Here is a 13,550-nt window from a genome sequence, read left to right as displayed (position 1 = left end):
CAGCCTTAAATGAGGTACCAGTCCACTTGGGGAGGGGCGTGCAGAAGGGAAATTGCCCACTGCCTCATGCCTTACACGGTTCTGCTGCAGCCGGGTCTCCCAGCAGAGCAGCCGAGCTCCGGCTCTGCCCCTGCCTGTCACTTCTTCCAGCCCCCTCTCCACCTTCTCCTGAGGAGCTCCACCTTTTTCCTCTTGCATGCAGCCTCCGAAGTTGCCTCAGAATGACCAAGGAGGCTTCCATCCCCCTTCCTCCACTCCTCCCCTAAGTTTAGGCCCCATAAAACCAGAATGTGCCCCCTTTTCTGCCCTTATTGATGCCTCATCCATTCATCCAACCATGAACGCTTGAGTATTTCCCATGAACTAGGCATAATGCTGGGTTCTGGGGATACAGCCCTGTTATCTTAGCACATCCCTCCCAAGTACAGTGTTAATGCCACTTCCCTCTGATGCCGCACCCCGACTCCAGGGCCTGCTTTGGTGAATGAGCCCTCTCTCCCCACGAACCCCCAGAATTTGGCACTATACCTTATATTAGAGCATATGGTAGCCCATCTTCCAGGACGGTCCCCAATGCTTCTCACCATTCATGCCCTGTGGGGTCTCTTTCTATACTGAATTAGAGCTCACCTGTGTGGCCAACAGAATATGGCAGAGGTAGAAATAGGTGACTTCTGAGGCTCAGCTGTTAATAGGCATTACAGCTTCTGTCTTGGTCTCTGGGATCACTTGCTCTGGGGAAGCCAGTTACCATGTTGCGCGGCTGCTCAAGCGGCCTTGTGGAGGGGCCCACGAGGTGAGGAGCTGAGGCCTCCTGCCAGGAACTGGCACCGATCTGCCAGCCATGTGAGGGAGGAAGCAGATCCTCCAGGCCCAGTCAAGCCTTCAGATGACTGCAGCCCTGGCCAACCCCTTAACTGCAGCTTCACGAGCGATCTCAAGCCACAATCACCCAGCCAAGCTGCTCCCAGATTCCTGAACCTTAATGCTGTGAGAAATTGTGTTCATTGTTATGTTAAGCCCCCAAGTTTTGAGATAATTTATTACAAGGAAATAGACATCTAATACAAGCATAATAGTGAAGAGCATGGACTCCAGAGCTAGATAGTGTTTAGATCCTAGCTCTAAAGCTTTTCATCTCTGTAGTCTTTGGTTGGCCGTTTAATCTCCCTGTGCCTGGACATCCTCCTCTGTAAAATGGGGCTGCTAACTGTACCTAAGCAAAGTCAAAATCAGTGTGTTAAATCATGTACAGTGCTCAGCACTGTGGTTGGTGCACAGTAAACGCTCAACAGAAGTTAACTCTCACCATTGTTCCGGCCTCTGCGTCCTCACGTGTGCTCACGTCTGAGTCGGCACAGAGCAGCTCCTGGCCAGTGCCAGCTGAATGGATGAGAAGCAAATTGCTCTTGCAGAGAAGCCCATCCGCTTACCCAGGACCTCTCTGCCCCAGATCCTTCCTGCAAACCACTCCCTCAAGAGAGCTCTCAGTCTTGCAAAGCTCCAGGGTCTCTTCAGCCCTGGCGCTTGGCTGCAGGGCTCCCAGCCCTACCTGTGCTCTCTACCAGCCCCACACACGGACCGAGGGAGCCGTACCTGGGACCCAGCTCGGAGAACACGAAGAAAGAGTGGCACCCCGCCCTGGTTTCTAACTCACACCCAGACACCTCCCAACTGTTTGAGGGCAGTGAGGGCTCAAGGATGCCAGCCAGCACAGACCCAGCCCAGACTCGGCCCTGAGGAACTCACAAGGGACCAGGCCAATTCCCCCACTCCAAGAGCAAAGCCAAGGAGTCTTCCAGCAAGGGCACCTAGATTTCGTCCATCATACTCCCAACCCCAAGTCCCCCAGCCCAAAGGGAAGTCGCAGGAAATATCAAAAAGTGGATTTTTTTAGAAGAAATTCTTCCACGTACCTGAAGTGTGACCGACTGATTTATTTCCCCTCCTCCTCAACTTCCTCATCCTCAGGAAGAGTGGGGAGGAGGTGCAGGCATTGCCCTGGTGCAGGAACAGGAATCAGCCATCAGGGGCGTGTGGGTCATGGAATCAGCGCCGCGGGACAGACTGGCTGTGAAGGTGGGACATGACGTGTATGACTGGGCACTCGAGGACAGTGTCAAACAGAAGCTGACGTCCGTGTGCTCAGTCCCAGGAGTGGGTGGGGTGGGCGGACACACCCATGTGTCCTCATCCCATGTGCTTCAGCCTCAGGGCCCTCTGCTGTGGTGCGTGGGGGGAACCTGGAGTTGGGGCACCAGACAGCACATGCGCGAAGTCCAAGAAGGCAGGGCCTCGGTAGATGTGTGCTGTGTCGCTGTGTCCTGCCTGCTGCTCCAAAGAGGAGGAAGCTGGGGAAGGAAAGGCAGAGGGGCAGTGAGGAAAGGAGAGCTGGGGGTGGGTCCAAGGGAGCCTGGCAGGCAGCAGCTGGCTCTGTCCTTGCCGTGTAAAGACTCACGGAGGAGGGGCATGTGGGGAAGGGCTCAAGCACTCAGCCCCCCCACCCCACCCCCGGTCAGACAGACCTGGGTGTGACTCCCAGCTGTGTGAGCTCGGGCATGTTACTTAACCTCTCTGAGCCTGTTTTTTCAACTGTAGAATGGCGATGACACAAGTGTATGCCCCTAAGGATTATGGAGACGGTCTCTGTGAGGTGCCTAGTCCATAGTAAATGCTCAATACACGGAAGCCACAGGTATTACTTCAAAGCATCAAATTAGTGCACCAACGCCAATCCTTGTAGTCGAATGATTTATTTACAAACTCGTCTCTGTTCTCTGCGCCTCCCAGGTGTCCAGCCAGCCCTGCCCCTTCTGCTTAGTGGAGGCACTTTTGGGGCAGCTGCTCTCCACTGGGCAGGTATCCCAGCTAGGATAGCTGAGTGGAAGCAGCTGGGGTGGGAGGGTCACTTCCTGGGGGTGGGGCTGAACGTAGGGTACAGGCTGAGGTCTCCCCTCTGCTGAGTCACACCCCAGGGTAGAGCCACTGGCTAACAGGGTGCAGGGTCTTCTTTCCAGCCCAACAGGGGAGCCTGCCGGGGCTTGGAGTCCTCCCGCCGGGGGGAAAATGAAGGCCTGAAGGCTGCAGTCCCAGGCCAGCTCCAGGTCCAGGGCGAACTGAGCTCTGGTAACCTCACCGCCAGCCATTTCACCGCCTGTGTGCTAATCATCAGGTGCTGGGGGCCGTTCTTCGGTCGTCCCTGCCGCCCCCAGCACCTGTTCCGGCGCAGTGAGGCTGCACCAGGCCCGGGCAGCTTCCCTGTGGACTCCTGGCCCCAAAGTGGACAGGCGGGAGGCCCAGGGCTCGTGCGCAGACACTCCTCAGGGCTTCTGTAGTAAGGCACGAATCCTGGAGCACACAGGGCCTGGCCCCCGAAGGCGACGTCGCTGTAGACAAGCGCATCCAAGCCGCTGTCACGGGAGTGCCCCGCTGAGGCCAGCAGGGTGGGGCAGCGAGTCGGCGAGTGAGAGAGCCCAGAGATGAGGTCTGGGCCTGCCGGGCCAGCCTGGGTCAGCAGGAGACAAGATGGTCAGCCAGGCTCCCAGGATTGGCCTGTGCCTCCACTCCACAGTAGCGTAGGGGAAGAAGCCAGGGCCGTACCTTCTACAGAAGGGAAGCACTCGGCGATGTGACGTCACTCAGCCCTCCCAGGGCTCCCAGCTGGGATTAGAACCCACGCATCCCACCTCCTCCATCCTACAGTCCAGGGCAAGTTGCCGGCTTTGTGGGGCTGGAGTGGCTTTAGGAACTCTGGAGGGCACGGGCTTTGGGTCAAATCCCAGGATTGCTCTTGCTAGCAATGTCTTTGGCCAAGTCGCTTAACTTCTCCAAGGCTCATTCCATAAAATGGGAATAAATAACAAGACCTACCTCATAGGACTATTACTAGGAAAAATGAAATGACACACACGAATCATATGTCTGGGAGCCTAAGGACTAAACAAATAGTAGCTACTATTACTTTCTGTCGTATAAGGAAACTGAGGGTCATGAGGCTTAAAACACATTCTCTGAGCAAGTGGCCGAGCTGGGATTGAGGCAGCCTGCCTCCAGGCTCTGTGCCCTTACCTAACAACACGCTGTTCCAGGAGCCCCAGCCGACCTCGGGGGCCTGGTCAAGCCTCCTGGGGAGTGGGGCCCTGGGACAGTGCACCCTGCACCCTCTGTGGCCTCCCCAACTCACGGAACACCTGCCGCTGACTGTCGTCCTGCAGCAGCAGCAAGCCTGCAGCTCCCTCCAGGCGGGCGGGTCACGGGAGCCTGCACACCACCTGCCAGGAAGGGCCAGGCTGGGAAAACGCTCCTCCTTGGAGCGGTAGTAAGGGAAGAAGCCACTGGGTGGTTCTGAGTCCTCCTCTCTGATACTCTGGTCTCCTCCTCGGTCCCTGCAAACCTCGGGCCGCGGGGCCAGCTCCTCCTCAGCCAGGAGCTGCCCGTAGGTGCGAAAGAACGGCAGGTACTCCAAGGCCACCAGGGGCCCACGGGAGAGGTCAAGGTTGCTGCGGGGCTCACTGCCCCTTGAACCGGTGGCCTGCAGTTGCTGGGACGGGGGCTCTGGGTCGTCCTCCTGCAGGAGGCTCTGAGAGGGCAAGACTCTGGGCTCAGCCTCGCAGCTCTTCTGGGACGTCTGGGAAGAGAAGGGAGTTCCGTCTGTCACTGCACCCAACTCCCCCAGCCTCTCCAGCTCCCACCCCAGCTCCTGCCTACATTGGAGGCCAGAGGGGTTTTCCAAATGCGGCTGTCCTCGTTACAACCCAGGGTGGCTCCCATCCAGGGTCGGCTTACCCACAAGCCTCACCTGCAAGGTGCCCGCGGGACACACCAGCCTTCTTGCCCTTCGTCAGTCACACCAAGCAGGTCCCGCTTTAGAGCCTGTGCTCTAAAGACTCTCTTAGACTCTCAGCTCAGAGGAGCCTTCCCAGCCCCTGCCTCCCCCACGTGACTCCGGATCACTTCGCCCTTCACTTCTGCACTGAAGCATTTCTCTTAGTCAGTGGTCTGCCTGCTCCGTGTGTGCGGTGGTCTTTGTCTGGTGTTCCTGGCTCATTGTAGGCACTCAGCCTATGCTTTTCCAACAAATGATCAGTCTAGTCTGCTCTCAGTGCATCTCATATGCCCTTCACTCTGTCCAGTTCAGCCACATAGACCTTCTCTAGGTGCTTCTTACTTGTCAAGCATCCTCTTGCCACAGGGCCTTTGCACTTGCTAATGCTCCTGCTTGGAATCTCTCCCCTCTCCTTCTTCCTAGTTGACAACTTCTCCAGCTCTTGGCTTAAGGTCTCTTCCTGTAGTCCCCTGGTCTGGTTGCATCACTCTACCATTGACTCCCCCCATCCTGATTCCTCTCATTCAAGGCACCCAGTCCTCTGCTGTGAAACATTTGTCTGCATGATTACTTGATTAATGCCTTTCATCCTACAATTTATAAAGTCCACCAAGGCAAAGCCCATCTGTCTTCCATATCCCTGGAGCCTAGAAGAGCCCTGGCGTACAGTAGATACCAGATATTGGAAGAAATGAAAGGAAGGTTGGAGGGAAGGAAAGAGGAAGAAAGAAAGAGTACTGAACTGGGCTTGGCCAGGAACAAAGTCTTTGCCAGACTCAATGTCGACAGGAGGGAGAAGCCATTTCTTGTGGGGAGGGTGGGGTGGAGAATGAGGAATTACTTCCCAGGCCCTGAGGGAACATAGGGACCCAGAGCACCTGTCAGTGAAAAGCCAGCCCATGCTCCACCTTTGCCTGTCAGGGCCACGAGTACATGGTGGGGTCCGTGGGGTATATGTGTGGCCTCTGGGCCCATATTGGAGGACCCTCCCAATAGGAAGGACCTACTGTGGTCTGGCCGAGGCCTTCTTGATGCTTGATGGGGACTCTGGGCCTGAGTGCCCCTCCCTCGCCACAGGCCACGTGGTGGCACACGCTCCTGTGGGCAGCTTGAGCCCACGGTCCCCATCGTAAGTCTTAACCCTTGCTAAATGCCTGCTGTCCTGCTGACTGCAACTTCCTGGAGAGTGGGTACCAGGCCCTCTTCTGAGTTCCACGTGTCTCGCTCACGCCACCTTTGCTGAGTTTCTACCACTCCCCAGACACCCCATGGGCACTGCGCTGTGCAGTCCTCTCTCTCCGGGAATCCTAAAGAGGCCTGTGAGGAGAGACTTGCCTTTCCAGCTCGGTTGTGCCAAAGAGACAGGAGAGACTAGCAGCAGTGCTGGGGTTTGAGCCCGAGTCTGCCCTGCTCTGAAGCCTGTGGTCTTCTCACTGTGACTTACATGGTATCGTGGGTTGAACCATGTCCCCCACAGGAAATGAGGTCCTAACCCCTGGTACCTGTGAATGAGACCTTATTTGGAAATAGGCTCTTTGCAGATGGAACCCAGTTAAGATGAGGTCATCCTGGATTAGAGTGGACCCTAAATCCAATGACTGGTGTCCTTATAAGAGGAGGGAAATTTGGACACAGACACAGGGAGAATGTCACGTGACAATGGAGGCAGAGACTGAAGAGATGTTGCCACAAGCCAAGAAATGCCAAGGATCGCCAGCAGCCATCAGAAGCCAGGAGAGAGGCAAGGAGCAGGTGCTCCCTCTGAGCCCTGAGGAAGGAACCCCGCCCACACCTTGATTTTCGCTCCTAGACCTCAGAACTGTGAGAGGATAAATCTGCGTTGTGTGAAGCCACCCAGCTTGTGGTGACTTGCTTCCGCAGCCCTAGGACACTAGTTCACGCAGGTTGGCTGGATGGCTGGTTGCGTGGATAAAGGGATCTGGCCTAAGGATGGAGACTGGCAGCACTCTCTCAGCCCCACCTGGCGAGCAGCTTGTGGGGAGAGGCCCATCGCCATGACGGCAGCCCCCTCTGTGGGCTGGGCTCACCTAGGCCTTACCCTTCCTGCCATGTGGTAGTGCTGGCCCAGCGTGGACCTCCCTGCCGGGGGCCAGCAGCTCTCCTGAACCGCAGCCTTTCCCGCCTGGGTCCTGGCTCCACTTCACCATCCAGGCCTGGATTGAAGGAGGCCAGGTGTGCCTCCAGGTCCCCAAAGGGGCTCGGCAAAATGGCACACGCACAATGCTGCTTGCCCTGTCCCTGGGACACCGCCTCCAGAGGCCGTTCCAGAGTCAGCAGTAGCCCCGAGTCATGACAAGATCAAGTCTCATCTTCACAGTCGGGCTGAAAAGACAGAGCCTCCTCAGCAGGTGCCTTCCTCCTGACCTCCCCTTCCCCCTAGCAAATCCCCCTCTGCCTGTCAGAGAAGATTCCATCGTGAAGTCACAAGGCCTGGTGCCAGGCAAGAAAGCCAGATGGCTCTGTTACCATGGAGACTCCTGCCCAAGCGCCCAACACCTGGGCTCATCACCTGCCTCTTAATTCAGCTTAATCCAGCTCTCCCCCAGAGACTCAGGGGGACAAAGGGAAGGCGGACATCTTCTGTAATCAGATCAGTTCTCCACGACGGGGCCAGTGAGCTTGCTCAGGGACTTGTGCCCCGAGACTTGTGGAGTCCCCCAGGGCCTCTGGCAGGAGGTGAGGAGGAGTCCCAAGGACTGCCGCCCAGGGCGTCTGGACGTCTCCTTACCTGGGGGCCCCAGTCCCCTCGGGGATGCAGCCGAGACCTGGATCTCTGCTCTCCATCCCAGCAGCCCCTCCTGTGTTGTCCTTCCCTGGTCACCAGTGAGCACGACGTGAGACGGCTGTGGAAGGACTGATTACGCCAAATGCCTGCTTTCTCCCATGGAGCCAGCAGCCCTGGCTTCTCTCCCAGGTCGCCTCCCAAGTGTCCCACCCACTGGGTGATTCCCACATGCAGTCCTCACTACAGACTTTCAAGTCAGAAAGTGCATCACTGTTAGGCCATTTTACAGATTGGAGAGTTGAGCCTCAGCACTAGGACAGCCTGGAGAAGAGGACTTCAGAGTTACACTTTAGCCTGAGGGCTCAAGACAGGAGAGCCCCAGCCCACCATGGGGAAGCCACAAGGTCTGGGCGTCTCCAGGACCTCAGGCTTCCGCAGTGCAGGATTCCAGGCAAAGCGTGACCCAGCAGACCCCCCGGGGCCCAGGCGGGTCTCCCCCATCTCTCTGCCCTGGGACCCATGGGCTGCTGGGCCATTTAAGCCCACTTTTCTCTTTTAATAGACTTAACTCTCGAATCCATGTGGAAGTGATTTTTTGTAAGTGGTAATAGATAAGGCTCTAATTTTATTTTATCTTTTGAATGGTTAGTCAGTTGACTCAACATCATTTATGAATAATTTATTTCTCCCCCAACCTGATTTGAAATACCAAAGTAAACCCACATTCTAAGTTCTTAACTATTTCAAACACAAGTCAGTTTCTCGAATTTATTGCTCTGTCCCTCTCTTTGTCTCTCTTTGTACCAATACCATATTGTTTTGATCTCTTTAGTTTTATCATAATTTCAATTCATGTTATACAGTCATCTTTTAAAACATCAACTTTATCAAGGTCTAATTTACATACACTAAAAAGTATATGGTTCACCAATACCAATCAATCTATACACTAATGTAACAACCCCAGAATTAATATACAGAAGTACTTCTTTTCAGGTAATCCTCTCTCTGCTTCCCAACCCCAAGCAACCACTGATTTGCTTTTTGATGCTACTGATTCATTTTGGAATCACACAATACGTATTCTTTTGTGTGAAGCTTTTTATTCCACATTTGAAGATTCATCCCTGTTGTGGCACTGTTCGCTCCTTTTTATCAATGAGCAGTACACCATTGTACGGCATAACAGTGTGTTTATCCAGTCATCTGTGTAGAGGCGTTTCCGTCATTTCCATTATACAGATGCTCTGAATAGGTACAGGACTTTATGTGGGCATAGTCTTCATTTCTCTTAGGTAAATACCTTGGATCGCGTAGCTTGATCACATGGTAAGTGCATGTTTAACTAAATAAGACACTGCCACACTATTTCCAAAATGGTGGTACCATTTTTACATTCTCAACAGCAATGTATGAACATTCTAGTTGCTTCACATTCTTGCCATCACTTTAAAATTTTTGCCATTCTAGTGGGTATATAGTGGTATGTTATTATGGTTTTAATTTGCATTAATTACTAACGACACTTAGCATCTTTTCACGTGCATGTTGTCAATTTATGTATCTTCATTTGCAAGCGTCCAAATGTTTTGCCCATTTTAACAACTTCATTATCATTAAAGTACTATAAACTGCATCTATTCAAAGTGTACAATTTGATAAGTCTTCACTTATGTCCACACCTGAGAAGCCATTACCACAGTCAGGTTAACAAATATTTTTATCAACCCCCCCAAATTTCCTCTGGCACTTCTGTAATCTCTCCTTCCCTCCAGGTCCATCCCCAGGCAACTATGACCTGCTGTCACTAGAGATTATTTTTCATATCCTTACCCTTTTGGGAGTTGGTAGAGCCTCTTGAATATGTCAATTTATGTCTTTCACCATATTTGAGAAGCTTTAGGCCAAATATTCTTCAAGTATTTTTTTCCCAGTTTACTTCTCCTCTCCCTCTGGGACTCCAATGACACATATGTTATTTTTAAAATATATATTTTCCCACAGATCCCTGGGGCTCTGCTCATTTTTTTTCTAATTTTCTTTTTTCTCTGATCCTCAGATTGTGTAATTTCTATTCATTTCTTCAAGTTTACAGGTTTTTCCTCTGGTCATCACCAGTCTGCTGTTGAAATCATCCAGTGAACTTTTTAATTTCAGATTTTGTATTTTTCAGTTCTAATAATTCCATCTGGTTCTTTTTTATAGTTTTTATTTCTCTGCTGAGAACTTCTACCCTTTTATTCATTCTGAATTTTTTTTTTAACCTGATGGAGCATGGTTATAAAAGCTTCTTTGAAGTCTTTGATAATTCCAACATATGGGTTACCTTGAAGCTGGCATCTCTTGTCTTTTCCCTTGAGAAGTGGCCACATTTTTCTGGTTCTTTGTATGCTGGGTAATTTTGAAATGTCCTGGACATCATGACTATTACGTTGTGTAGATTTGGGTCCTGTATAGCATCCTCTGGAGACAGTCGATGTTTTTGTTTTAGAAGGCAATCAACTCTGTTAGGTTCAAGCTGCACGTTCTGTCTTACCTTCTGTATGCAGTGGTTCAAATCTGAGTTCAGTTTTCTAAGCCTTTGCTGTGTTGTGTTGTAGTGGTGGTTTGGGTCTGTCCTGAACTTACATTATTTAGTGATTAGGCTAAAAATATGGGTCTCTGAAATCATATAACTCATTTAAAAAAGTTTTTATGCACACGGTTTAAACCTGATTTTGGTTCTCAAAGCTTGGCTGTGCTGGTTTGGGTCTGTCCCACTCATGTGTAGCTCAGGGGTTAGGTCAACACTTGTATGCAGGTTTGAAGAGTTAAGGGACCTCTTTTCTGGCTCTCTCTCCTCCTGGATTTCCCCCACACTCTCTGTCCTTCCAGGGTCCCCTTCCTTCCACTGTTGCTTTTGATACTGTGGCCATGGAGTTGGCCCTCTAGGCAAAGCAGAGAGACAGACAGACAGACACAGAGACACAGAGAGAAAAAGAAGGAACCTAGTAAAACTACCCCTGCATGGATCACTTGTCCAAGTTTTGACTCTCCTCCACAACCTGTTTCATCTGCTTTTTAGAGTTCTCAGGTAGTTGGTTTTTGTATCTTGTTCAGAATCTTTAGTCATAATCAATGGGAGGAATGAACGATAGTGACCTTACATTATCACACTAGAAAAGGAAACTCCTTTTCAAAATATCTTTTTTGTAAGGTTGTCTGTCTTATTGTTATGTGGTAAGAGCTTTTATATATGCTGGACACAAGTCTTTTGTCAGAAATATGTATCGTGAATATTTTCTACCAAGCTGTGTCTCACCTTTTCATTTTCTTAACAATGTCTTTCTAGGGAACAGAAGTTTTTAAATTTGATGAAATCCACTTTTTTTCATTTGTGCTTTTGGAATCCTAAGAAATCTTTGCTATCCCAATCTTGTGAAGATTTATTTCTGTTTTCTTCGGAAACTCTATAGCTTTAGCTTTTATATTTTGAGCTATGATTCTTTTGAGTTAATTGACATGATTTGAGGTGGGGATCAAGATTGATTTTTCCATTCGGCTATCCATTATGCCAACACTACTTGTTGAAAAGATTTTCCTTTCCCCCATTGAAATACTTCAGCACCTTTGTCAAAGCTCAGTCATAGATGTGTGGGCCCATACATCCTGGACTCTCTGTTCTGTTTTGTTGATCCATACCACACTGCCTTGATTACTGTGATCAGAGTTTCTCAATCTTGGCACTACTGACATCTTGAGCCAGATGATTCTCTGCTGTGAGGGCTATTCTGTGCATTGTAGGATATTTAACAGCATCCCTGGCCTCTACTCACTGGGTGCTAGTAGCACCCCTTCCCCTGAGTTATGACAACCGAAAATGTCTCCGGACATTGCCAGATGTCCCCTGGGGGGAAAATAGCTTTCAGTTGTGAACCATTGCTATAAATTTACTATATTCCTTGAAATCAGCTACAGGAGTCTGTCAGCTTTGGTCATTTGAAAATATATTTTACATTTTTAAAATATAAAAATAAAAACATACTGTAGGTCCTTTGCATTTTCATATAAATTTATGTTAACTTCTAAATATTTCAAGTTTTATATATATATATATATTATTTTTAGTTAATAAAATATATGCTTTTGAGTGTACAGATCTATGAATTTTGACAAATGCACACGAACATGTAATCATGACCTTAATCAAAATATAGAACAGTTCACCTCCTACACTGTAGGTGGGAATGTAAATTGGTGCAGCCACTATGGAGAACAGTATGGAGGTTTCTTAAAAAACTAAAAATAGAGTTACCACATGATCCTACAATCCCACTCCTGGACATATATCGAGAGAAAACTATAATTCAAAAAGATACATGCATCCCAATGTTCATTGCAGCACTATTTACAATAGGCAAGACATGAAATTAATCTAAATGTCCATCGACAGATGAATGGATCAAGAAGATGTGGTACATATATACAATGGAGTACTACTCAGCCATAAGAAAGAATGAAATAATGCCATTTGCAGCAACATGGAAGGAGCAAGAGATCATCATACTAAGTTAAGTAAGTCAGACAAAGACAAGTATCATGTGATATTGCTTATAAGTGGAATCTAAAAAAAAAAAAGAGAGAGAAATACAAATGAACTTTTTTACAAAACAGAAATAGACCCACAGATGTAGAAAACAAACTTATGGTTACCAAAGGGGAAAGGAGGGTGGGAAGGGATGAATTAGGAGTTTAGGATTAACATATACACACTACTATATATAAAATAGAAAACCAACAAGGACCTACTGTATAGCACGGGGAACTATACTCAATATTTTGTAATAACCTATAAGGAAGAAGAATCTAAAAAACAAAAAGATATACATGTATGTATAACTGAATCACTTTGCTGTACACCTGAAACTAACACAACATTGTAAATCAGCTATACTTCAATAAAAAACACATAGAACAGTTTAGTTATCCCCCCCAAAACCCCTTTTGCCCAGTGGTGTTCTGGTAAACCAGCTCTCAAAAACAAACAACACAACCAAGCCCTGATGGGAGTGTCTGCTGATTTCCCTGGTGTAGCTACTCCCACCTGGCTGATTCCAAGATGCTAACATGGCACGGCTCAATGTGGACTTGGGAAGAGAGGCGCAGACTGGGATCCTGTGAGGTGGTACCTGGTACCTCCTGGCCACCATTCACTGTACCACTAGGTAGAAGGCATCCCCTTCTCCTCACCCCCATTTAACCACTGATCTGTTAGTTGTCCCTTTGGTTTTTGCCTTTCCCCTAAAATCACACAAAAGGAATCATATGCAAGTTCTGGTCATCTCATCTTTCTTGAACATTCATCTCTGCCTTCCCGACTCAGAGAGACTGAGGCACTGTGCTCTGCATGAGTATCCCCTCCCTGCTGCATTTTAAAAAGGGTCTTCAGGGGGACAGCTGTGGTGATTTCAGGGCTCACCTCCTTTGTTCCCTTTCTTGCCTGAATCACTGTCCTGCATTTTCTGTTTTCCATTGTCTTAAAATAGTGGTTTCCTGGTTTATCCACTTTCCTATTTGTTCACAGTGGGAGGGCAAATTTAGTACTAGTTACACTGCGGCATGAAGAGAACCAATTTTCAATAGTCACATTTATTTGCATGGTTATTCTATGCCAGGAACCATGTTGATCATTTTTCATTGATTATTTCCACTTAATAATCCTAGCGGGTATGTAAAGAGAAGAAAATGAAGTTTAAAAAGGTTAAGAATGTATTGAGTAATCAATGGCCACTATTAAGTGGCAGAGCTGGAATTCAAACTTAGGCAGTTAGACTCCAAAGCTGAAGTACTTAATCACTTTGCCATTGAAGAAGATTTCAGGTGACACACAGGGGAACAGTTTTTATTTTGATAGCAAATATATTTAATTTAATGTATATTAGAAAAAATATAATTATCACATCAAAGCTATGATTTTATAGATATTTTTGCTTGGGACAA

General features: G+C 49.0%; 1 protein-coding gene across 1 annotated transcript; it reads right to left on the bottom strand.

Annotated features, from left to right (window-relative positions):
• Window positions 1-2,575: 2,575 nt before the first annotated feature.
• Window positions 2,576-11,576, bottom strand: LOC117311877 (uncharacterized). Its single transcript, XM_073802550.1, has 3 exons — window positions 6,885-11,576; window positions 4,184-4,627; window positions 2,576-3,505 (listed from the first exon to the last, which is right to left on the bottom strand). Exons 1-3 carry the CDS (start codon window positions 6,894-6,896, stop codon window positions 2,990-2,992), a joined length of 972 nt encoding a protein of 323 aa, XP_073658651.1. The 5' UTR covers window positions 6,897-11,576; the 3' UTR covers window positions 2,576-2,989.
• Between the last annotated feature and the right edge of the window lie 1,974 nt (window positions 11,577-13,550).

The sequence above is a fragment of the Tursiops truncatus genome, chromosome 3 (assembly GCF_011762595.2).
Source record: "Tursiops truncatus isolate mTurTru1 chromosome 3, mTurTru1.mat.Y, whole genome shotgun sequence".
NCBI classification, from domain to species: Eukaryota; Metazoa; Chordata; class Mammalia; order Artiodactyla; family Delphinidae; genus Tursiops; species Tursiops truncatus.
The sequence above is the reverse complement of the archived record's forward strand: the minus strand, read 5'-3'. Positions and strand labels throughout refer to the sequence as shown.